This window comes from Panthera leo, chromosome A2 (assembly GCF_018350215.1).
Source record: "Panthera leo isolate Ple1 chromosome A2, P.leo_Ple1_pat1.1, whole genome shotgun sequence".
NCBI classification, from domain to species: Eukaryota; Metazoa; Chordata; class Mammalia; order Carnivora; family Felidae; genus Panthera; species Panthera leo.
This window is the reverse complement of record NC_056680.1, coordinates 166,613,078-166,635,662: the sequence shown is the minus strand read 5'-3', so window position 1 is coordinate 166,635,662 and position 22,585 is coordinate 166,613,078. Positions and strand designations below refer to the sequence as shown.

The following is a 22,585-nucleotide window of genomic DNA, read 5'->3' as shown; positions in this document are numbered from 1 at the left end:
TTGCGGTTTGGGAGTTCGAGCCCCACGTCGGGCTCTATGCTGACAGCTCGGAGCCTGGAGCCTGCTTCGAATTCTGTGTCTCCCTCTCTCTCTGCCCCTTCCCTGCTCATGCTCTCTCAACAATAAATACACGTTAAAAAAATTAAAAAAAAAAAAGAATGATTCGTGTATCAAACACACTAAGCTCTGACAATCACATGTCCCTAATCCCCACTGATATGTCTGGTTGCAAAATCAGGTTGCTGTGCATGTTTAAGGCACTTGGCTGTGTCGTCAGGGGACCCCCGCTTGCACAAATCTCTGTTCCTTCTGTAACTGTTTGCTTTTTCTCCCATTCTCCCTTTAAAACGAAATTCCTGTCATCCCAGGATTTAGCCGTTCCCAGATCACAGAATTTTATATACAGAACAGTTGCCTAATATCTCAATATTCATGTTGATACGTGTTTCCTGTATGTGGCCAAATATGTCTCCTACTTAAAGGGAAACCCGTAGGGGCACCTGGGTGGCTCAGTCGGCTAGGCGTCCGATTTCGTCTGGGGTCATGATCTCGTGGCTTTGTGGATCGAGCCCCACGTCGGGCTCTGGGCTGACAGCACGGACCCTGCTTGGGTCTCTCTCCCTCTCTCTCTGCCCCTCCCCTGCTTGCGCTGTCTCTTTCTCTCCCAAAATAAATAAACTTTTAAAAATTTAAAGAATAATAATAAAGGGAGGCCTTAACTATAATCTTGCAGAGGAACACTAATCCTGGGATTTGAATCTGTGTAAGAAAAACACAAAAATATCTAAATTCTACCGGGTGAAACCTAGAGTCAGGTGCCCACACACCCTTCTCCTGGAGAAGGAAGTGATGGTAAGTGGCCTAAGCAGAGCCCCAGGAGGGGACGTCACCTGCACGGGCACCCGGTGCCGCTGTTTCCTCGCACAGCCCCTTACAGACACAGGCCCGCGTGCACATCTAACGTTATGCCTTTGGGCTTGTTTGCAGACGATCACTCCAGGGTCCTGCTGAGATCGGAGAACAGCCACAGCAGGTCGGACTACATCAACGCCAGCCCCATCGTGAGTACCTCCCGACGTGCGCCCCCACCCCCGGTCACGAGCGGATACGGCCTCAGCCGGCCGGTCAACTAGTCTCCGCCGGGTACTAGCCAACTAGGTACTTAGTCTCCACCGGATGACTGGTGAACCAGGTGGCTCATCACCAGCCGGCCTGGGCTGGGTCCTCGCCGGGAGAGAGCGGTCCTGGTCCGCTGGCTTACTGACGAGAAGCGTGAATTTCAGGAAAGTCTACAGTCGGTTGTGCCCCTCTCTCCCAGACCCACTTGTTCCCTGTTTATTCAGGGGGAATGGGCAACATTAGACCCGCCGGCCCCTTGATAAAATGACGGAGGGCGCCGGGCAGGTGTGTGCGCAGGCTGGTCTCCGTGGGTGTTTCCAGGGTGGATGTACCCCTGAGGATGGGGAGTGAGTGTGGGGCTGTGCCTCCGCGGGCCGCGCTCTCTGCCTCTGAGACCACAGAAGCCCCTGGGGGAGACCCCGACAGGCAGGCTCTCTGGCTCAGGGAGAGTCCCTGGAAACCCACACCTGGTGTGGGCCTCTCCCGTCACAGACGCTGTGGGAGCAGTGGGGGGGGGGGGCGAGCAAGGACGGACTAATCGATGCTCAGCCTGGCTTTTCAAAACGAAGTTGGAACGATTCCAAGTGGGAAGAAAGTAAAATGAGGGTCCACGGAATGGATGTGCTAAAGCACATGGTTGATGGCGGAGAGTTTGGGAGCCTGTGGGGATTTATGGGGGAGGCTGGTTGTGGTCCCCCCTCAGCAGCCCCATAAACTGTGCAGGGAAGCTTCAGGACGTCACAGCGCCATCAGATGCGCGTTCAGGCAGACACAGCGCTCGTGGGACTCCGGCTCAGAGCGCGCCGGTGACGCGTGGATGGCTCCGTGAAACCCCGGGTTGTCCCTGGATTCGTCCTGACAACCCCTCCCAGCCCCCAGGAGCAGGCTTTACATGAGAACATCTGCCGTGTGATCGCAAGCCGCGGCCGTGGACGGTGGACCGTTCTCGTGGCTGCCGGCTCCATGTATCTCAGGAAGCCTGTTGTGGGAGTCCGGTACGCCCCGGTCAGACCCCATCGGCGGCCCTCTCGGCCCACAGCGGGAGCAGTGCGTTACACGCTTGCCGCGAGGAAGTGGGTTAAGAGCTGGTCTGCTGCTCTGTCTACACCCCCTGAGCCCAGACCTCAGCTCCTGCAGTTATTTATGGGAAGGACCCTCGTTACTTCGGCACAGGTGGACCTCAAGGGTCGGTTCCCTCCGTGTCCCGAAGGTTCTCATTCGGAGCCATTCGGTCTCTCTCAGTAAGTGCCCTGTGCCGTGCCCGGTGCTTTTGTGTCGTTTCGGATTCCGAAATCAAGCCAGAGCCCCATCGGTTTCCAGTCTCTCGTTCTGTAGACAGAGAATCGTTTCTGGTGAGGTTGGGGACTCTAAGTGCCTGGACGTGGTGCCCTCGGGGGGCCCGTGGTGATGGCGGCTCAGATCCGCCTGGAGAGCCGCGTCCTCCTGATGGGCTCCGTGTCCCGGGCGCAAACCACGTCACGGGGCCAGGAAGAGAAATAACACAATTCTTTTCAGGTCCGAACGATGCGAGTCCAGAGTTGGGGCGTGCCCAGCTCCCCCCACTTCGACGGGTTCCAGCTTCCCGATGTGTGCGTACTTGAAGCCGAAGCGGGTTGCGGGAACCCACTGCCCCCTGGACACCTGCAGCAGCGCTCCCGCGTTCCGGCCTCCCCGGGCCTACCGGGCAGGGGCCTGGTCCGAAGGCGACGCCCGAGAGAGAGGGATTTAAGGCCTCGTTTATGTTTCCCTTTTATCTCGTGCCACAATTCTTTCTCTTTTTTTAACTCGGGCTCTAAGAAAGAAGCACGGAACCTCTTCTTCCTGAAGTAGCCGGAGGACGGTGACAGTGAGCTTCCGAGCGGCGGTTGGATGCAAAGCTAACAGTCCCAGCCCCAGAAGACCCTGGCCGTGCGGAAGAGAAGTAGCAGAATTGCGTCTGTCACGTCTGTACTTGGCCTCGTCAAATGCCAGGGAAGTCCTCGGCTCGTAAATAACGCGCAGTCTTCGCTTTGAGATCAGAGGTCAGGAAAGTAAACGGGAACCCTGTTTTCCTGCTCAGCACGGCGGAGGGACGCCCACCAGCCCCGCCTGAGAGCGCAGCGTGGCTGCGCCTGGGACGCGGACTGACTCGGGGCAGTAACGCCCGTTTGCTCGAAACTGCACGCAAACTTCTTTACGGGAACGGGTCTGCAATTCCCCAAACGTGAAGCTAAACTTGCTTTCATTCCACTCTTTATCGAGGGAGAAAAAACCCGTTCAAGTTTTAATTCAGAATGCACTAAACGAATACAGGTACGCACGGACGCCTCGGGAAAGGAGGGCTGGTCAGATGTCCTGAGTATCATGAGAAATCGGCGAAATGTGGGAGCCAGCTGTCTGGTTCTCAGAAAATACCCACGAGCAAACATCCATGTGTGTCTATCGTAGCCTATAATTTACTTAAATCTCAACTCAGACAAATAAAATACGAAAATAACTTCAGCTCCTAAGTCAGCGTCCCTCACATCAATTTCCGAAGCTACCGTTTCTCGGTAAATTCTCCCATGAACACTTAGTGTCGGGAAAAGTGGCTCAAAAACTCAGGTTTGATATCTGCTTGTTTCTAAGAAAACGTTCTGTGAAGTTTGCTCGAAGTGTCAGAACAGATGCAGGGGCAGGTGGGTAGGCATTCAGAAAGAAAACACGCGTGCGTACGCTCTGAGATCTCAGAGTAGGGGCGCGGCCCCGCGCCCCTCCCGGGTCGTGGGGTCAGGGTGAAGGCAAGGCCCCGTGGGTGCAGGAGCAGGGCTGGCGCCCCCCCTCCCCCCCGCCCCGAAAGACACATCGGCGTGCAGACGGCCGGTTCCTTCCCCGGTGCTCTTGGAGGCTTCAGGATGTGGGCCCCTGGTCTTGACGGGCTGAATGCTTGGGTTTAAAAATCTGTTCTGCTTGCACTGCTGGAGGAATTATTGCTGAGTTATTAACACACGTTCGAGTTTTGGAAACGACTCACACCTACTTGAAAACTGCCATTCCGCGGCTTCTGGCAGGTGGCGAGGTGTGTTTTCTGGTACGTCGTACCTGTGCATATAGAAATTCGTAGCGATACACCCTTCCGGCTCCCCGCCTCCTTTGGTGTCTTCGTAAGAATCAGCCAGCCACGTGGATAAGGGATTCAACACAAACGGTTTTCCTCTCTCTGGGGAAAAAAACAGACAGGAAAAGCAAAATCGTGCTGTTGATTATACTTGGGACCTGGCACCCTGTGGCCCTCACTTAACATGCAGTCACTCCGCGTTAAGTCGCGTTTGATTGGACGCTTCTGTCAGGCGGTCCACGAAGGAAAAGGCCACCCGGGGGCGTGGGGCGTACACGCACGGGCTCTCGCTGATAGTCTCAGGTGGCCGCCAGGACACCCACACAGGCACGCACGTGGAATCCCGGAAGGAACGGGCACGTGGAGGCCCTGGCACAGACGGCCCCCCCCCCTCCATTCCCCAGACGCCGGGACAGAGGCCAAGAGACGGGAGCTGACTCTCCACGGTCCCGGAGCTTGTGTTGGTGAACATCACAGACGTACAAGGAAACAGTACACGACAAAAGAAAGGAGGATAACGAGAGAGGATGGGGAGGAGACACAGCACAGACCGTAGGAAGCAGCAGGCACCACGTTCACTCGCGCGCTGGGAACGGTAGCGGAAGACACGCGTCCACGTCCACGTGTTGGGGTCGCGGCCCGAGTTCCTGATGGAAAAGGCAGTGTTAGTAGAAACTTACTTGATTGCCTCTGCTCACACTTAACCTGCCTTGGAAATCTTAAATATAAAGCTTCTGTTCACTTGGTGAAATATTTGCTTTGCGTTCCTCAGTTAAAGACCGCCCACGACCATCAGGCTTTCTGTCGCCGGGTATTTGCCACGCACACAACATGCGCGACGTGCTTCTGCCCAGAAACATTTTCCGTTCAACAGAATGTGCACGGGATGAAGTCACTGTAATCGTCTTTGAGTCATTGTTGCGCTGATGACACATGTCGCCGCTCTGGGATCATTATGCTATTTACTGCCTCCCGAGTGGCGGCCACGTGACCGCCTCCACGGCCCGAGCCGCGTCGTCCCTCGTCCGGGCGCCTGAGCGGCGGGGTGGACCACGGAGACCTGCCGCGGTAGGATGCCTCATTTACGCTGCTGAAGCCCTGCTCAGGTTTTTACTCCTCGTCACAAATCTCTCAGTTTGAAAGCAGCTAAGCCGCTAGTTTGAACATAGTAACGATTTTTAAATGAGACGCTCTCTAAATTGCTGTGGGCAAAAAAGCGCGTTTGAAAAGGAGGTGGGTTTTACTTTTCTTGCAGAATCGTTTGCTGGGAAGGGAGGCGGGTTTTGTAAATAGCTGTCACCCTCACGAGTGCATATTTTGAAAAAATCAAAACTCCTTATTTCTGCTAAGCCTTTCCACTGAAACGTTTTCATTGGGGCTTGCAGAGAGAGTAACGTAATTTACCTGTATTGTGTGTGTCGTGGCGAATTTGAAAACGAGGTCCGGCTGTGACTGGGAATCACTCAACTGGAGGCAGAGAAAGACTTTCCTGCTCCCCAACCCCAGCCAGCGTCCCACTGTTGTCATGTGGGAATGACTCACGCCCCCCCCCCCCTCCACGGCGCGCGTAATTATCCGGTGCGCGTGCGCTCTCTCGTGCCGTCATCCCTGACGGCCGTCATCCCTGAAGGGCTGGAGGTGCGGATTCCCCGGGCCGGGGTTCCAGGGACCGCGCCTCCCGCGGGCTGCTCTCCGAGCCCGGCACAGGGCCATGTCTCAAGGTGGCTCTGGCCTGCACGCTGACGTCCTCGCGTGTTGCCACAGACGACGTGGGTTGAAACTTCCTCCTTTCTCGCTGTATTGGGAAATGTATCCTTAATAACTGTCTTCGACTGCAGAGAATTTCAAATCCGTGATCAAACCCTGGCATCACAAGAGTAAACTCTAGTGCCTGATGGGAAAGAATCAGGCACTGAGCGTGTCTGGAGGTGAACTGCCAGCACGAGGCCCGTCCGGGCCTCGGGGGGTGGGGGGTCTCCCAGGTTCCTTCTGGAGCGCGTGGCGGGCAGGGCAGTCCTTGGGGACACGACGCTGATGCCCCCGTGCTCTGGGGCCGGGCGCGACCCCAAGGGGAAAGGGCCGTCCGCACAACAGCCCTCCGCCAGGCTTTGTTCCTCGACCCTTTGCCCCTTCTTTTCTTCTGCTCAGTCTTTGAATTAAATGTTGTAATTAAGGTACTTTGAGCCAGACTCCCTCTGTTGAGGCCAGCAGGCTGCACTCGGACGAATCCGCCGGCCAGAAGACCCACGACCGCATTCTGCTGTTTGTTGGTTTTCAGCCCCTTGCCTGGCACAGTAGGAATAGAGTCGGAAATGCGCAGCTGGAAGGCTGGGCCGCGTGTCCCGGGGCGGGTCTGCACGCGGTGCTCGCAGACCCCCCGGACGACTCGGTGTGCCGGAGCCCTTTCGGGGCCACAAAAACGAGCTCCCCACGAGAGGAGCCGACTCTTCCTGGGGGGCAAGGTGCACCTGTTCGTGAGTTCTTGCCGGACCCGGGGGGGGGGGGAGGTGGTTCGCGGGCTCCCCGCCCCCCCCGAGCCTGGGCCTCCCCACTCCCCGCCCCGCACCTGTGGCTCTCACAGAGGGCATGCCGTGAGCCCTGCACGTGGCCTACGGTGGGCGTGCAGGCTGCTCCCGCTGGCCAGTGGCCAGGGTGGAGGCCGCTCGGGCGACACGTGGCTGAGCTGCTCTGCAACGGTGGCATCCGTGGAGACGCTGCGGTGGTGACACCCCCCGCTGTGCGCCGACCGCTGGCCTCGGGCCTCTCCGGTCCGCCGTCCTCGTTCGGGCTCGTGCTGCTCTCCCATTACCTGCGTATCAGGCATACGGAAGGCATCCCCATGCCATCCCCAGGCTCCGAGCACGGGCCGCAAGGGCTCCCCCTCAACGCCAAGCGCTGGGGCATCCCGGGGGACCCAAGGAAGACCAGCCTGCTTCTCTCGCCTCCGCGCACGCCGTGTGTCGATGCGGCACTGGGCGCGGGACGGGCCGCCTTCACCTCCTCCGTAGCCGGTGCTTTACTTCCTGGGTTCTTTGCTAGCTTGGTAGCTAACCTTTGTTACTGTAATCCTATCTCTGCAGATGGACCATGACCCCAGGAACCCTGCCTACATCGCCACCCAGGGACCCCTGCCCGCCACCGTGGCCGACTTCTGGCAGGTGAGTCTCGTTTAATTAAGACTTCCTTCTGAAAACCAGATCTTACGTGTTGATGGCGCGCGATGCCCCGGATCCCACGAAGCACATTTAAACGTGTTTAGAGGCGTTCATCAAGTGTTACCTGCTTTCAGAATTTAAATGAGTCTTTTAAGGTTTTATTATCGGTCTTCTGTTTTCAAAACTCGAGGATACAAAATTCCCTTTGAGGGACTGAATGCTTTAAAGACCCTTATTTTGTTAACCCCCGTACAGTTGTATCTTATGAAACATGAGGAAATGGAATTAGTAAGCGTTTAAATTGTCGTAAGGTGTTCAATGTGTCTTCATCTATTGTTCTCCTCTGATGAGGGTAGAAAATGGTGTTCAAATCATAGTTTCTCTCCCTCGTAGATTCTCTTTAATGCATTCGAAAGGCCTGGCTGGTCTGTCTCCTTCCGCACGTCCCTGACACCCAGCCAGGCCCAGGCGCTGAGAACCGCTGAGAGCTCGAGCCAGTGAGAGCAGGACCCGAGAGCAGGCGTCCTCCCCGGGCACCGGCCGGGCCGCAGGGCTCCCGTCCGGCGGAGGACGCGGTCGGGAGGGCGGTTCCGCCAGCTCTGTGGCACGTACGTGGACGCAGCAGCTCGTAGGCCCAGGGCGGCAAGCCGTCCCCCCACAGCAGCATGGTGACGCGCGAAGACTGGGCTGTTTCGGATCCCGGCGGTGACAGCAGCTCCTGAGGGCAAACGCATCACCGGGCTAAGGGTCACTCAGCTGACCCGTGCCGCACGTGTCCTCTGCTCCTCGGAGGCTCCCGCTCCCGCCCTACTTGCCCGTCAGCCCTCTCCGGCCTCTCCACCCGGAGGAGGGACCCGTCTCGGCAGCGGCTTTCTGCAAAGTCGGGACGGGTCCAGGGCCCGCAGGGGGCCTGCCGGCGCCCCCTGCCCTGTGAGCGTGTCGCTGCACGGGTACCACGGCCTCCCCGCCCCAGCAAGCGGAAACCCAGATTGGAGCACGTCTGCATGGCCCCTCCCTAGCGACTTTCACGCTACTGGAAAAAATAAAACACACCGGACCTCAGAGTCGTGGCGCCCAAACTTGTAACCGCGGCACAGAGCCCTCAAACTGCAGCGTTGGGAGGGGGCCGAGGAACCGGTCCCACCACCCACCAGATGCTGGATTTCTCCACGTCACCCCGACAGCGGTCACGCAGCCTGAGCGGGGTGCCTCCCTGCACGGGGAGCTCAGTGCCCGCGGGCCGCCCGGTCCCGGCACAAGCGCTCAGGCAGGAACTTGGCGCCGGGGCCACGGGGGCCACGTGAGCCCGTGGGTCCCGGCTCTGCTCTTCTGGCGTGGCTGACGCTCCAAGGAGAACCCGCTCGGTGCTGTTCCGCTGCGTGGGGTCCCCGGCTTCTTCCGCTCCGGAGAAAAGGACCTGGAAGGTTCTGAGACTGCCGACGGAATTCCCGTGTCTCTGCAGAAGCTCCACTTTGCCTTAACCGTTCTCCGAAACTTGCGTCTTTCCGTGCGGCCTTCAGGGCCCCAGACACAGGCTGTTTCCTTTCTCCCGGCCGTTACCTCACACGTGCGACACAGCTCTTATGAACAGAATCGCCCCCGAGTGCTTGTGGCACTTCACGGCGGGAGTCATTGCTCAAGGCCACCGGCCACCTCCCACGGACCAGGCCGGGTGCTACCAGCCGTGTGCTTGGACACGTAATCTTTGTGGTCCGCAGGACTCAGAGGCTCGTACTTCGCCCGCGGCCACGTGGCGTGGGAGTGGCGCTTCTCACAGAAGGTTGTGGTCGTTGGGGTGACTCGTTCCGTGAGTATCTGCAGCCCCTAAGTTCTCGAGAGCGTGTGGGGGTCCGACACCCAAGAGATACGTTCGTGAGATGGAAGAAAACTTCTCTAAGTGAAGTAATGCCAGGAAACTAAGCATGAGACCACCCGAGACACACGGCAGCCGCCACGGTCGCTCTGTCCGAGGAAACACCAGTGTCCCTCAAAGTGGTACCAGGTCTCCCAGGACAGGCAGGCTTTGTGGCCGACGGGCTCGCCCCTCCGGGGACTGTTGGCCACAACCGCACGTCGAAGCCGCTGACAAATCCTGTCCTGAAGAAGCCGGTTTCGCTCTGTCCCATCCGAATGCCCTTGACCGTGATGCCGTGGTCTTGAGGAAGCAGCAGAGGGAAGGGTGTCGGCACAACTTTTCCGTGGCTGCTCTGGCTGCTGTAACAAAGTGGCACAGAAGCTCCCGAGGCCAGAGGTCCGAATCCGGGCTTGCGCCTCCGCGGCCGGCTTCCGGTCGTGGCACTGCTCGTGGACGCACCGCTCCCACCGTGGAGGCTCGCGGGCATACCGCTCGGTGTGGACGGCTGTGGACGCACTGCTCCCGCCTCTGCCTGCATCCGCACAGTGACTGCCCACGGGGTGTCTGTTCTGTGAGCAAACTTCCCTCCTAGAAGGTCGCAGCCGTTAGACTCAGGGTCCATTCTGACCAGTGCGGCCTCCTCTGCAGAGGCCCGGTTTCCAGAGAAGGTCACGTTCACACAGGCTGCAGGTGTGCAGGACCTTTGGGGGACACTGTTCCACCCGTGACAGCGGCTAAGAAAAGAGCATCAATCGAGCACCTGGTACCGAGCTGCTGTGACAGACCCGCGGCCACCGAGGGAATCCAGAGAGAGGCCGCCGGGCGGGTGGGGCAGAGGAGGAGGGTGGGCAGGAAGGGCAGTGAGGGCCAGGGCAGGTCGTCATCGGGGGACGAGAGCCAGTCCCAGCATGTCCAGAAACGTGGAGGCTCCTGGTGCGTCTACATTAACGTCCGGGAAGGAGCCAACACCTGGAGCGGGCACAGCCTTTGACGGCCCGCAGGCACCCAGCTGCTCTGGTGTCGTGATCCGTGCCGGGAGGGACGTGGGGTCAGGAGGGCAGGGAAGGAGAAGGCGATGAAGGCCTGTCGTCCACAGGTCCGGCCCCTGAGGTGGGAACGCGTATCCTCACCCGGGAGGACGTCCCCCTACGTGTAACGGGGCCTACACGGCTGCTCTGAGAGAAAGACACACACACACACACACACACACACACACACACACACACACACACGCATGTGTGCAAAGGGAACGTTTAAGTCCAAGTTAACGTAAGGAAAGGAGCGGGAAGAGAGAATAACACTAATTGAGGGCTTACTGTATGCTAGACCCTGGGCAGGTGCTTCAGATGTGACTTCAGTCAACGCCCCTATTGACCAAAGATGAACTTGAGCCCCTGGGGTCCCCCTCATGTGAGGTCGGAGGGGGTCAGGTCCAAGGAGGGTGGGCAGCAGGGCAGCGTGAGGGCAGTTGGAGTTTGCTGGGGACAGTTTGGGTTTGGGAAGATGGCCCGTTCTGGGGCCGGTGATGTGACGGCCACACAGGAACGTGAGTGTGCCCAACGCCCCTTAACTGTGCACCTAAAATGTCTACGAAGGTACGTCGTGTGTTGTGTGTATTTGACCACAGAGAAAGTCGTGACCCCCATCCTACCAGAAGGCTGATGTCCGGGGTGGAGGGGGGGTTCTACATGACCTCCCCAAATCCACACGGCCGGCCAGAGGCCGGGCACGTGTTAACCCAAAGCTGTGAGATTTGGACGCTTCTTACGACCCGCGCTCCTTACAAAGAAGAAGGTGCAGGGGCGGGGAGAGCGTTACTCATCGCGGGTCCATAAATAGAAAAGAAGGGAAAGCAGTCTGACCGTGGAGACTCCGCGTTCACAGAGTAAACGCCCTGCTTGGAGCCGTTGTGTCGCTCTTCCCCAGGCCGAGTCCGCGAAGCTGGTGTTCCTCACACACGTGTAGGCGTGTCCCAGAGCTCGCCGGGCGCGGGGTTTCCCTGCAGGGAAGTCAGCTCCGCACCTGCCGGGGCGGCGACCACCGCACCAGCCATCTCCAAAGGAGCATCAGGGCAGCTTTCTCGGAGAAGGGACATCTCTGAGACGTGAGCTGGGGAGTCGTGGGCCTGGCCGGGCAGCAGGAGGAAGGATGCCCCCGGGGAATTTGGCCAGTCCTTGTCATCCTGGCCACGGGCGGCTGCTCTCTCTCCGAGGCAGCGTCCCTACTCCGGCTGGCCCCGACGCGGCCCGTCACCGCCACCGCCACCCTGTCCTCAGGGGAGGAGGCGGCTGCCTGCCATCTCTCGTCTCGTATCTTCGGGGGACACTGGCAGAGCCGCGTGCTGTCCGCGAGGCAGCTTCCACGTGTTCCCCACCCTGGGTGCGGGGTGCCTGGGAGGCGTGGTGGTCGTACGCCAGGAGTTCGGGCACGTGAGGACCGTTTCCAGGTGTGAACGTACTCCAGCATGCGCAAAGCCCCGGACGCGGGTCGCGGCAGCGCCCCCGCCCCAGGAGTCGGGACGGTCCCCGTGGTAGGTGGACTGCTCTCGCTCCCCGTTCACCACGGGGCGGCCCCGCCGAGAGGACGCTCGTGAGTTTCTAGCCGTGCCCGCCCTGCCTGACAAGTGAGCCCCTTCAGAGGGAAGCCGAGGCTGGCGGGACCCGCTCGGGGCAGCGGGAGTTCAGCGGGTGCCCGGTGAGCGTCAACACGCTCGCGGTTACCATTTCAGCAAGAAAAACAGCCTGCGGTCCCGTTGGGTCGTCCGCTCTCTGAAGACTTTCTGCTGTAAAGTCAGCTGGGGAAGCACGCCTTCTCCTTCCCAGAAGCGATGGGCTGGGTTTAAACAGTGTTTTTATCTTTTGGTGTCTCTCGATCACGGTTCTTACGGTGGCCAAGAAAAAAACCCTGAGCCAGCTCCGAGAGGGGAGCCAAAGAACGCACACGTTCTCCCTTCCAAGGTCGTTGTGCGCGGGGGCGGGCGGGGGCAGGAAGAGAACACCGGAAGAAGAGTCGGACAAAGCCCGGAGGCTGGATGGGCCGAGGACCGAGTCTGCTGTGTGTCTGCCCTGCTCTCGCGGCCCAGGTCTGGCGGGGGTGAGAGGGCAGGTGGTCCCGTCATTGTTCTGAGAGACAGAGCGCGAGCAGGGGAGGGGCAGAGGGAGAGGGAGAGGGACAGAGAGAATCCCAAGCGGGCTCCGCACCGTCAGCACAGAGCCTGACGTGGGGCTCGATCCCACAAACCGTGAGATCGTGACATGAGCCGCTATCGAGAGTCAGCCACTTAACTGACTGAGCCCCCAGGCGCCCCTCAAATATTCAGTCTTGTTGAATTTCCTGCACCTAAACTCATAAACCTTTAAAAATAGAAGAAAACTTTTGTCACGCTGCCGTACTTAAAGTTGGGGTGGAAAGCCCTGCTCTGCAGGGGAGTCCGCGGTTATGCTTGGGGAGCACCGCCACGGAGAGTGCGGGTGTCCTCTTGCCAAGCTTCGAACTCGGGCCTCCGTGAAAAACACACAACGTGAGTTTCTTTCTCAGCTGATATCATGGATCACAGCAGAAAACATGCTCGCTATTGCGCTCGTGTCTTACTGGTTCCCTTGTCCCCTTCCTTCCTCCCTCCCTTCCTGTCTCCTTCCTTCCTTCTTCCTTCCCTCCTTTCTTTTCCTTCCTTCCTCTCTTCCTTCTTCCTTCTTCCGTTCTTTCTTTCCTCCTTCCTTCTTCTTTCTTTCTTTTCCTTCCTTCCTTTTTCCTTCCCTCCTTTCTTTTCCTTCCTTCCTTCTTTCTTCCTTCTTCCTTCCTCCCTTCTTTCTTTCTTCCTTCCTTCCTTCCTTCCTTCCTTCCTTCCTGTCTACCTTCTCCTCCTCATCTGCCTTCACCCCCCCTTCCCTTCCTCCTCCTCCTCCGGGATGCAAAACTGGATCTGATGCATTGATATGAGGTTCCCATCTTGAAAAGAAAAATGGCCACCGGGTGTTTTTACCTAGGATACAATATGTCAGGTGCATATTTAACCTGAATGGTGAAGCAGGCTGGGGACTGTGAACGGTCCTAAGCGGTGACAGGTCCCTGAGGTGCGGTAACGTCCTATGCGGGCAGATCCCTGTGGCGAATACCGCCACAGGGACTGCTCACAGGTTGGATTAAAACGTCCCATGCGGAGCTCTGGAAATTCCCGAATGACAGGCTCTCACACCCAGCCGCGTCCCATCTGCTGGACGACGAAACAGGCCGCTGCGTCTTCTGAAGAGGGCTCTTTCTTGCCGGGGCAAAACTATTCCGGAGGTGGGGGCTGCTGTGTACAGAAGATCGCGTGGTGGCCATGACTGGTCTGGGCTCAGGACCCACCTTCACGGCTGCCAGGCGCGCTTCCTGCCCACCTGCCCCTGCCGCGTCCCGCGGCCACCGCCGGCACTGCGGGCAGCGTCTCCTTCCGCTACCCCGTCGCTTTATCTCGAAGGCAAGCCCACGTGGACACATTTGTTTACTAAGAAGCAGGTCAGCTGGGGGTGCTGTGAGTCGTGCAGAAGACATAACGTTACTACCTGTCACCTGCTCGGATCACCGTCTCCAAAGTGCACGCTTCGACACCGAGCCCGGGACTGCAGGGCAGAAGCAGAACTTGAGCCTCAGAGGGCCTAACACCACGTCGCTGAGGCCTGTGTTCTGGGCAGGGGGGTCTCTTCTGCCAGAGGCGTTACGGACACTTGTGGGTTCTTTCTTGTTTGATCGATTTGAGACCACGGCAGAGCTGACGTCCGTGAGCTCACAAGGAGGGAAATGCACGTGCTGTTAAGCCTCAAAAACTGACTCATCGTTTAAAAATGTGAGTCAGCCTCCTTCCTCGTTGCCAGATTTAAGATTACCTCCGCCCCACCCACGAAAGCAAGTACTGCCGAAACGAACCGCGCGGTCAGGATTGCAGGGGTGTGGAGCCCACTCTGGGGAGAGCCGTCTACTTCGTACCAGCTGCTCCGACATGAGTACAAACGGTCTATAAAAAAATAAAAAATAAAAGAGCTCTTCTGCACGTTAAGCGGGTCCTGGGACAGGCGTGGCTTTGACAGCATTCTTCTTTGAGTTACTCTTTTTACAGAAATACTCAAATGACGTCTTTTAAACGTACGTATTGTTTTCCACCAAGCATCCGCTCTAACACATCACCGTCCCAGCCGCTGCGGAGGGTAGGGGCGTCAGGCAGCCCAGCGTCTAGGCTCCTCGCAGATGCCAGTCTGGTGGGAGAAGGACGGGAGCTCGTGATGAGGGTGATACAGGGTGGAGAGGGACACATCACAAGAGATCTAGGTAGAGGAAGGAGAAAGTTGAGTCTGGAGGAACTGGGTCCCTGGCAGACAGCACGGCCTGGGCGTCTGCTGTTTGGGGTGGGCCACTCTCCTTTAATCAGGTCTTGGCGGGGCTTCGAAAGAGTTTGGTTTGCTGAATGGTTAGTACCCAAAAAAGACTTCGGATGAAGGGATGCTACGGTTTCTTTGCACATGCTCTAGCTAGGTTAGTATATGCAGCTTAGAGCTGGCGTGCCCAACCCCCGGGAAGGCCACGCACGGCGAGCACAAAGCGGAGCCTGGGGCTCGGGTCTGAGCTGCCGGGGCCCGCTCCACGCGGAGTACAGGACAGCGCTGTAAAGGTAGTCTCTTTCTTATGACTTTGTTAATGGCATTTTTTTCCCTCCAGCTTATTACGAGAACGTAGCAAATAATATATACGGCATATAAAATATGTGTCAATCGCCGCTTACGTTATCGGTGAGACTCTCGGTAGTGAAGTTTTGGGGGAGTCAGAAGTGAAACATGGATTTTCGACTGCGCGGAGGTCAGCGCCCCTCACCCCCAGTTGTTCAGGGGCTAACGTATCCGTGTCTGGTCTACGGCAACAAATGACCTCCTTGCAGCGTCTCGCGGCCCCACGCCGTCCGGGACCCGTGGCCACGTCACTCGGTCTCCGCCTCCTTCGTGACGTGGCTTCCCCTGCTCTCCGCTGTGTCTGCTCTCACGTGGGGTTTCTCTCCTCTTCTAAGGACCCCGCCGTGGTGGATTAGAGCCTGTCCTGTTCTTGGACACTTAACAGAAGAGTGCTAGAAATCACCGCGTGTGGCCCTGACCCGGTCAGCTCACTCGCTCAGCAAACTGCCTGTTTCAGGACGCCTCCAAGACTCGGTGGGGCCCCTGAGCCGACAGCAGCTTCCTGGAGGAGAAACTCCCCCTGGAGTTGGGCGCTGCCCCCCCCACGAAAACCAGGCCAAGGGAGGGGAAATGGTGGGAGCTGTCCCTGGTTATAAGCGGAACCTGAGTTAGCTGGAACTTCCCCTGGAGCCTTGTCTCCCGGCGGAGTCCACGTGAACTTTCCGCAGCGTGCGGTGAGGGCCAGCCGCTTGGACTCGGCCGTGCCCGACCCCCGCGCACAGACAGGCGCAGGCCCCCCCAAGCTGGCAGGCTCGGAGCCGCCACGGCCTCGTGATGTTGGCGCCCGAGCGGGCCGCCTGTTTGTTTGATTTAGTGAATTCCCCTCCCTGCTCTTACACACGGTGACCTACAAAGAAATATTATCCCCAAGAGTGCCTTTGGGATTGTTTGTTTAAATTAAGTTTCATTTGGATTTAATCTTAAGCAAGTCTTCGGAGAGCCGGGCGGGCCCCTGAATGGAAGTGCCGAGTGCGGCCCGATGAGCGGGGGCCGCGCGGAGGGGAGGCCCCTCTCCAAATGAGGGCTTCCCAATGTCACACTTGGGTGGCACAAGTAGAGTGTTAGGTGATTAGTTTATGGTCTAGATCATTGTAGTTTTATTACACTCATAAAATCTGTGTTCCTCCTCGTTTTCGTAATGGCCTCAATGAGCTTCTCCACCTTCTAAAGACACATTAAGTTGTCGTGTGCCAGAAGGACCGATCCGGCGGGCAGGTCTGGGAGCCTGACGGCTGTGAGAAACACACACGGCTTGAATTCTCGCCCCGTCGTGGGATTTGCACCAAAGACATTGAAAGTGTACGGGCTCGGGCACAATTCATACTTATCTGTGGGCGTTCTCTGAATGCTTCAGCAACTCCCGTTAAATGCTAACATAAACGATACACGATGAAGGGCCTTAAACAGGATCGACTAGTCTTACCATGCAGGAATTTAATCCGTGTTGAAAGTCAAGAAAATATCGTAGACGTGTCTGTTTTTAAAATGCAATTTAAAGGGGCGCCTGGGGGGCTCAGTCAGTTGAGTGTCCGACTTCAGCTCAGGTCACGATCTCACGGTTCGTAAGTTCGAGCCCCGCATCGGGCTCTGTGCTGATGGCTCGGAGCCTGGAGCCTGCTTCGGATCCTGTGTCTCCCTCTCTCTCTGACCCTCCCCCGTTCATGCTCTGTCTCTCTCTCTCTGTCTCAAAAATAAATGTTAAAAAAAAAATGTTTTTTTTAAAGTCTGCAGTGCTGCCTCAGCGTACCCCGTAGGATTAATGGTTTGGTAATTACGCTCAAAGTATTAACACACAGGGCCACAGCCACAAAGTCAGGAGCTGTGTTTGAGAAGTCCTCAGTTGTCCACGTTTCAGGGTCCATTCATCGCTTCACTCTGTCTCAGAGACGCCTTGTGTGGCTGTCATGAATTATTAAATCAGTTTTGTTTTCGTTGAGCCGCACTGCCGTATTTTGTGTAAGTAAATGAAATCCCGGTGACCGCTTTCTGTAATGCGCAGAGCTGGCTGCTGGTGGGACAGGGGAAGAATGTCACGCAGAATCGTGACAAAACCCGATTGTGTCAACCAGTCTCAGTGTGCGCCACACAGAGGAGCGGACGTTTCCAGAGAGGTGTGCGTCCGCCCGCTCCTGGGGGGCGGGGGGGGGGGCCTTCAGACCCCATGGTGTCTGTTTCGTGTTGCGGTATGGAAAGTTCCCTTTACAGATCAAAAGTTGGGAGGCCAGACAGCTGAACGTGGATTTGAAGAGGTTTTAAGAGGCATGGAATGAGTCACTGGTTGTTTGGGGTTTTTTTTTTAAATAATTCACGGAGCGTGGAAACCACGGGGTATTTAGAGGTGGCGAGAAGTGTCCAGTCTGCGCACAGGGCGCATCTGGCCCGTGTATCTGAGCGGCGCGAGCGTTGCCTGGGGCATCGCTGGTCACGCTGTGGCCGTGGGCCTTTCTCTGTGTGCAGATGGTGTGGGAGAGCGGCTGCGTGGTCATCGTCATGCTGACCTCCCTCTCGGAGAACGGCATCTGCCAATGCTGCCACTACTGGCCAGATGAAGGCTCCAGCCTCTACCACGTCTACGAGGTACTTCCCCAAGCGCCTGCCCGCAGGGCCCAGAGGAGCATGAGTCGCCGCCCGCCCGGTGGGAGCTCCCCCTTGGGAAGGCTGGTGGGCGGGCCAGGCGTCCCCAGGGCCCCGTGGTCCCCAGACACCCAGCCCCTCCCCACGGCCGTGGCCCCGCGGGTTCTGGCGTAGACGGCCCGGTCTTCGCCTTTAAAGCTTCGTGATTCCGGACCCAGACAGAGAGGACCAAAGAGTTACCTCCCGGGGAGGCCCGTTGAGCCAGGCGCCGAGGAACGGCGGGCGGGGCGGGGGGTTGTTTTAGGAAAGACTCCCCTGCTGTTCTCACAGCTCAGTGGTCCCCGCCTGGCATTCGGGGGCTTGTGTCTGAGATCCGACCTTCCTTGAGGGCCGCCCGGCCACGAGCTTCTTTCTCTTGCTGGACTTTCCACCCACGTCAACGACGAACCCAGTGAACGCGGGCAGAGCAGCTAGTGCTATGTCGTGCATGGTTTTGCGTTAAAATCGGGATGCCAAAGCCCCACGGCGGAAGTGTGAAAATTAACCCTAAATCACGCGGCCGTGGCTTTCAGGGGGCTGAGAACGGTCTTGACCCCGAGCAGTGCCGGGTCACGGTTTCCGTGTGAACCCGCTGGGCTCCTCTCCGCCTTTCAGTGACACCACCGCGGTGAAATGTCAGCTCCCGTGGAACCCGCTGGTGTCCTGCCCGAAAGTACAGTTGTCCTTGAAGGCTTACACAGCTCGGAAATACAAAAGACAGAAGCTGGAATAGTTTTGAATCCAGACACGGTTTTCTAATAATTTGACTGATGCGTCTACGTGACATTAAAACGCACAGAGTTCTCTTTTGCGTAAACCCTGTCAAAATTGAGTCGGTGGGAGGGGCCGTGCAGCCCGCCGTCGGCCCGCGAGCTGCCCCCCTGGTATTCGCCCTTGGCTCCTGCAAATCCCTCCGTGTTCAGACGATGATGCTTCACGTTCCCAATGCTCCCCCCCCCCCCCCACCGCCCCATCCAGGTGAACCTGGTCTCCGAGCACATCTGGTGTGAAGACTTCCTCGTGAGAAGCTTCTACCTGAAGAACCTTCAGACCAACGAGACGCGCACCGTGACCCAGTTCCACTTCCTGAGCTGGTGCGACCGCGGGGTGCCCTCCTCCGCGAGGTCCCTCCTGGATTTCCGCAGGTACGACCGACGGTGCACCGGCGGGTTAACGCTTTGACGGTGCGGGCGTCAGGGAGGAGGGGACGCCGTGTGACAACCGGTCTCCTGCCTCCAAGAGGCCGTTTGCCGTGGGACACGCCATCTGTTATATTTTTCGTATATTATAAATATACGATCGATCCTAGAACAACACGGGTTTGAGGCACCGAGCCCCACACACAGTTGAAAATCACATTTAACTTTTGACTCCCCTGAAACTTACCCGCCGACAGCCTGCTGTATACCGGAAGCCTTACCGGTGACCTAGAAAAGTCAGTTAACACGTATTTTGTATATCCTGTGCATCACGCACGGTGTTCTTACAATGAAGTGCGCTGGAGAAAAGAAAACGTTATTGAGAAAATCACCAGGAAGAGACAGTACGTTTTCAGTGCTGCCTTGTATTTATCGAAAAAAATCCACGCGTCGGTGGACCCGCGCAGTTCAAGGCCATGCTGTTCCAGGATCAACTGTATTTATAATATATATAGGAGAGGGGAGGGGAGGGAAATCATGTTAATGGTACGTATTAATCGCAAGATGTTTTCTGGTTTTAGAGGAGTCAAAATGGGGGAGAAGATACCTTAGAATTATGGAAATAAGGTGGTTATTTCTGATCAGATTCTCTAAGTGGTCGAGTCCTCAAGTCTATGCCTCGCAGGGCACTGATGAGGAAAAGACAGGCTTATCTTGGAGACTGTCTGGTTGGACACGATGACGAGATGTGGCAAGTGTGGGCCCAGACTCTGCCCTGGATGACCTTGGACCTTGGCGGGGGAGCCTGGGTGGAATTAGCGCATGACCATGTGTATTTTAGTGCAGTTTGAAGCTGACGGTCTGGAAACATCCAGTCTTTGTTCCCGCCGCAGTCAGCCAGTCGCCCAGGGGGTGTGTTGTTTTCAAGTGTGTTTATTGACCTGTTGGGACGAATGCTGGGAGCCATCTTCCAGGAAGATATTGACGAGGCAAAAAAAGGGAAAATGTCAGACGGAGGCTTTGATTGTCCATTGGATTCGGTGATGACGGTTGGTCAGCATTGGCTGTCGTGTGGCGGTACGTACACATCCGCCAAGGACAGGCAGGTGCTGAGCAACAGGCTGACCGTGCTCTCGGTTTCCCAGAGCCTCTCTTCCGTGTCACTGATGGGGAAACCACCTGATACCAAAAGCAGACAAATGTCCAAAACAAGGACTTAGGAAACAAGATGTGCCTTGACCCAGCCTCGTACACAGTCGCGAAGCGGTTTGTGTCTGAACGGTATTCGTCCTTGGATGCACACTGTGTCACTCGAGAGAGCGGGGTTTCAGGCTCATCTCTGCGTTTCTTGAATTTCTGTGTGAGACATTCTCAAGGTTATTATGATGCTATTTCTTTTGCCTTTGAAAAGCAAAACAGATTTTTATTTGAATGGTTCTTTGGATCAAAGAGCATGTGAAACCTCGAGGAGAGACACACCCTAGGCATCACGGCCACGGTGCACGCGCGGGGACCCGTCCCTGCTCCGTCGCCTTGCCCAGAGAGGCAGAGCGCGCACCCCGCACCCAGTCCTGAACACAGCCCCAAGCCCTGGTTCCACACAGCTCCTTCCCAGCCCATCCCAGTTTCCTGGCTATTTCATTCGTTGTCGTAATACAAATTTATTTCTGAAGACGTGCTACCTAAAAATCTTACCTAGGGCACATTTCCTGAGATAGAGTCTCCAAACGAGAGGCGTTACTGGCAAAATGGATGTGGCTACAAAGATAGCCGTTCATCTTGACCCCCGTCTTTATGCTCATGCGGTGCGTTTGTACATATATGCATATGGGCGCACGTCCGCGTCCGTATCCATACATGGGACTGACCAATACACAAGCGACCTCTGTGCTTCTCACCTGTCATGAAGAGACACTGAGTCCCCAAGTTCCCTTTCCCCCAGAGGCTTAGGAGATACGGCTCCGGAAAGTTTCTGTTAACTTGAAATTTGCAAGTCTGCTCAAACATCAAGCTTCGCGGGCTTGCCTCATGGGGCACCAGCCCGCCTGTCGCGGACCAACCAGACAAAGGGCGTGAGCGGCCACGGTCTCGGGAGGGCCGCGCTCAGGCACGGACTGCCGCTTTGCGGTTTTCTGGGTAAAAGAGCCGCCCAAAGTTCAGCCATCGGCCAGGGGCGACGGCTTCTGAAGACACTGGTCACCTTACGCACAGGTCTCCTCCCGCCCCGCCCCGAACATTCGCCCAGCCTTCCCTCGCTCTGGCCAGTGTGTGCAGCAGGCACTGGGATGTGTAATTACTTCCTTCTGGAGCCCAGAGGGAGCGCATTTACACTTTAAAGAGAAGCTGCCAGAGCTGAGATCGTTAGCATCACGTGTGAGGGCTTTGCTTTTAAAAAGTATCTCTCTCTCTCTCTGTCTGTCTCTCTCTCTGCCTCTCTCACTTCTTGCTGTGTGCAGCGGCACTCAGACCCTTACTTTGCCAGCTAATGAGCGGTGGCCAGTGTCATTTTTGTGATGTTGCAGCTAGTAATATGAGCCCAGTTGCATAGTCACAAAAGTGATCATTGGAGGCTGTGACTCTGCTGCTGGGCAGTGTGGGGGGCCCCCTTCCTGAGCCTCTCACGACCTCTGACCTTTGCTCGCTGTGGGTTGCATGTGGCTCCTTGTCACTCAGCGACCCGTGGGTCGGTTTGTATTACTAATCGTTCTTTCTCAGCCACTGCTCCTGTTGAAATATATCTAACCTCCATTTTTCTCCATGTTTGCACCCGTTGGCTTGCTGATGATTTGTTCTAATCGAGTGACACAGGACAGCTGTGTGCTGCCCACCTTCATGAATAATCTGCATCTGTATCTTGGGTCAACCAGGTGAACGCTTTCGTTGGCGATGTGATGCTCCTGCCCTTCTATTTGTGATGTTTTACGTTGTGACGGTACAAGCACGTGACTCTCTGTCAATGAAGTTCTCAGCCACGCCGGCGCATTGTTTGCACTCCGCGCGTCTCCTCGATGGCTCGTGGCCCTTTGTGGATAGGTTTGGCAGGGGGCGGGGCTAAACAGGGAGACTGAAATGACAGCGAAACCTTCGTGGGCCACACCAGGCGGCCGGTCACAGCGCGCTGGAGAGGGAAATGTTTTAAATACTCTGTGAAGTCAGAACGGGGACTGCGGGAATTCGGAAGCAAGCTGCCGTCGTAGGTGCCGGGAATTCCTTTTTAGCAACTTTTCTTTGCCGAGGGGGCCGTGCTTACCGCGCTCTGCCGAAAGCGAGGCTGACCAGCTGCGAATGGGACACTGCAGTCCCGCGATTCCTTCCGGTGATGGTTTTCTGAAACCAGTACGCTTACCGTTTCTTTCTTTCTTTAATGTACTATTTTTGTACTTGGCCCCCTCAGAAAAAATGACCAAAACCTGTGATTGACGAGGGTGTGAACGTGCAGATGTTGGGTTAGTCTGTACAAGCACAGACTGGACAGCCAAGTACGAAGTATAACAGAATGTTGGAGGTTCACATCTAAAAAGATTCAGCGACCGAGAGATTTCTAGTAAAAGGCCTACAAAAATAAAGCCGTCCTAGATCTAATCTGACTCTGAGTTTGCTACATTCTACACATGTACACACATACACACACACACAGAGTACACACTGTGCACACATGCACACACAGGGCACACACACACATGCACACAGTGCATACACACACACACAGAGCATACACACACTTGCACACACAGGGCGCATGTGCACACAGTGCATACACACACATGCACACAGTGCATACACACACTCACAGAGCATACACACACTTGCACACGCAGGGCGCATGTGCACACAGTGCATACACACACATGCACACAGTGCATACGCAGAGCACATACACATACAGTATGTACACACTTGCACATGCAGGGCACACACACATGCACACA

At 56.7% G+C, this 22,585-nt stretch overlaps 1 protein-coding gene across 9 annotated transcripts in view; it reads left to right on the top strand.

Moving 5' to 3' along the window:
- Positions 1–22,585, top strand: part of PTPRN2 (protein tyrosine phosphatase receptor type N2) — an 811,978-nt gene that overhangs the window by 769,426 nt on the left and 19,967 nt on the right. For all 9 annotated transcript variants that reach the window (XM_042927240.1, XM_042927243.1, XM_042927244.1 and 6 more), the window contains 4 exons: positions 988–1,061; positions 7,276–7,353; positions 17,362–17,481; positions 18,496–18,662. In XM_042927240.1, the coding sequence (XP_042783174.1) occupies positions 988–1,061; positions 7,276–7,353; positions 17,362–17,481; positions 18,496–18,662 (439 nt within the window). The remainder of the gene's footprint in view (positions 1–987; positions 1,062–7,275; positions 7,354–17,361; positions 17,482–18,495; positions 18,663–22,585) is intronic.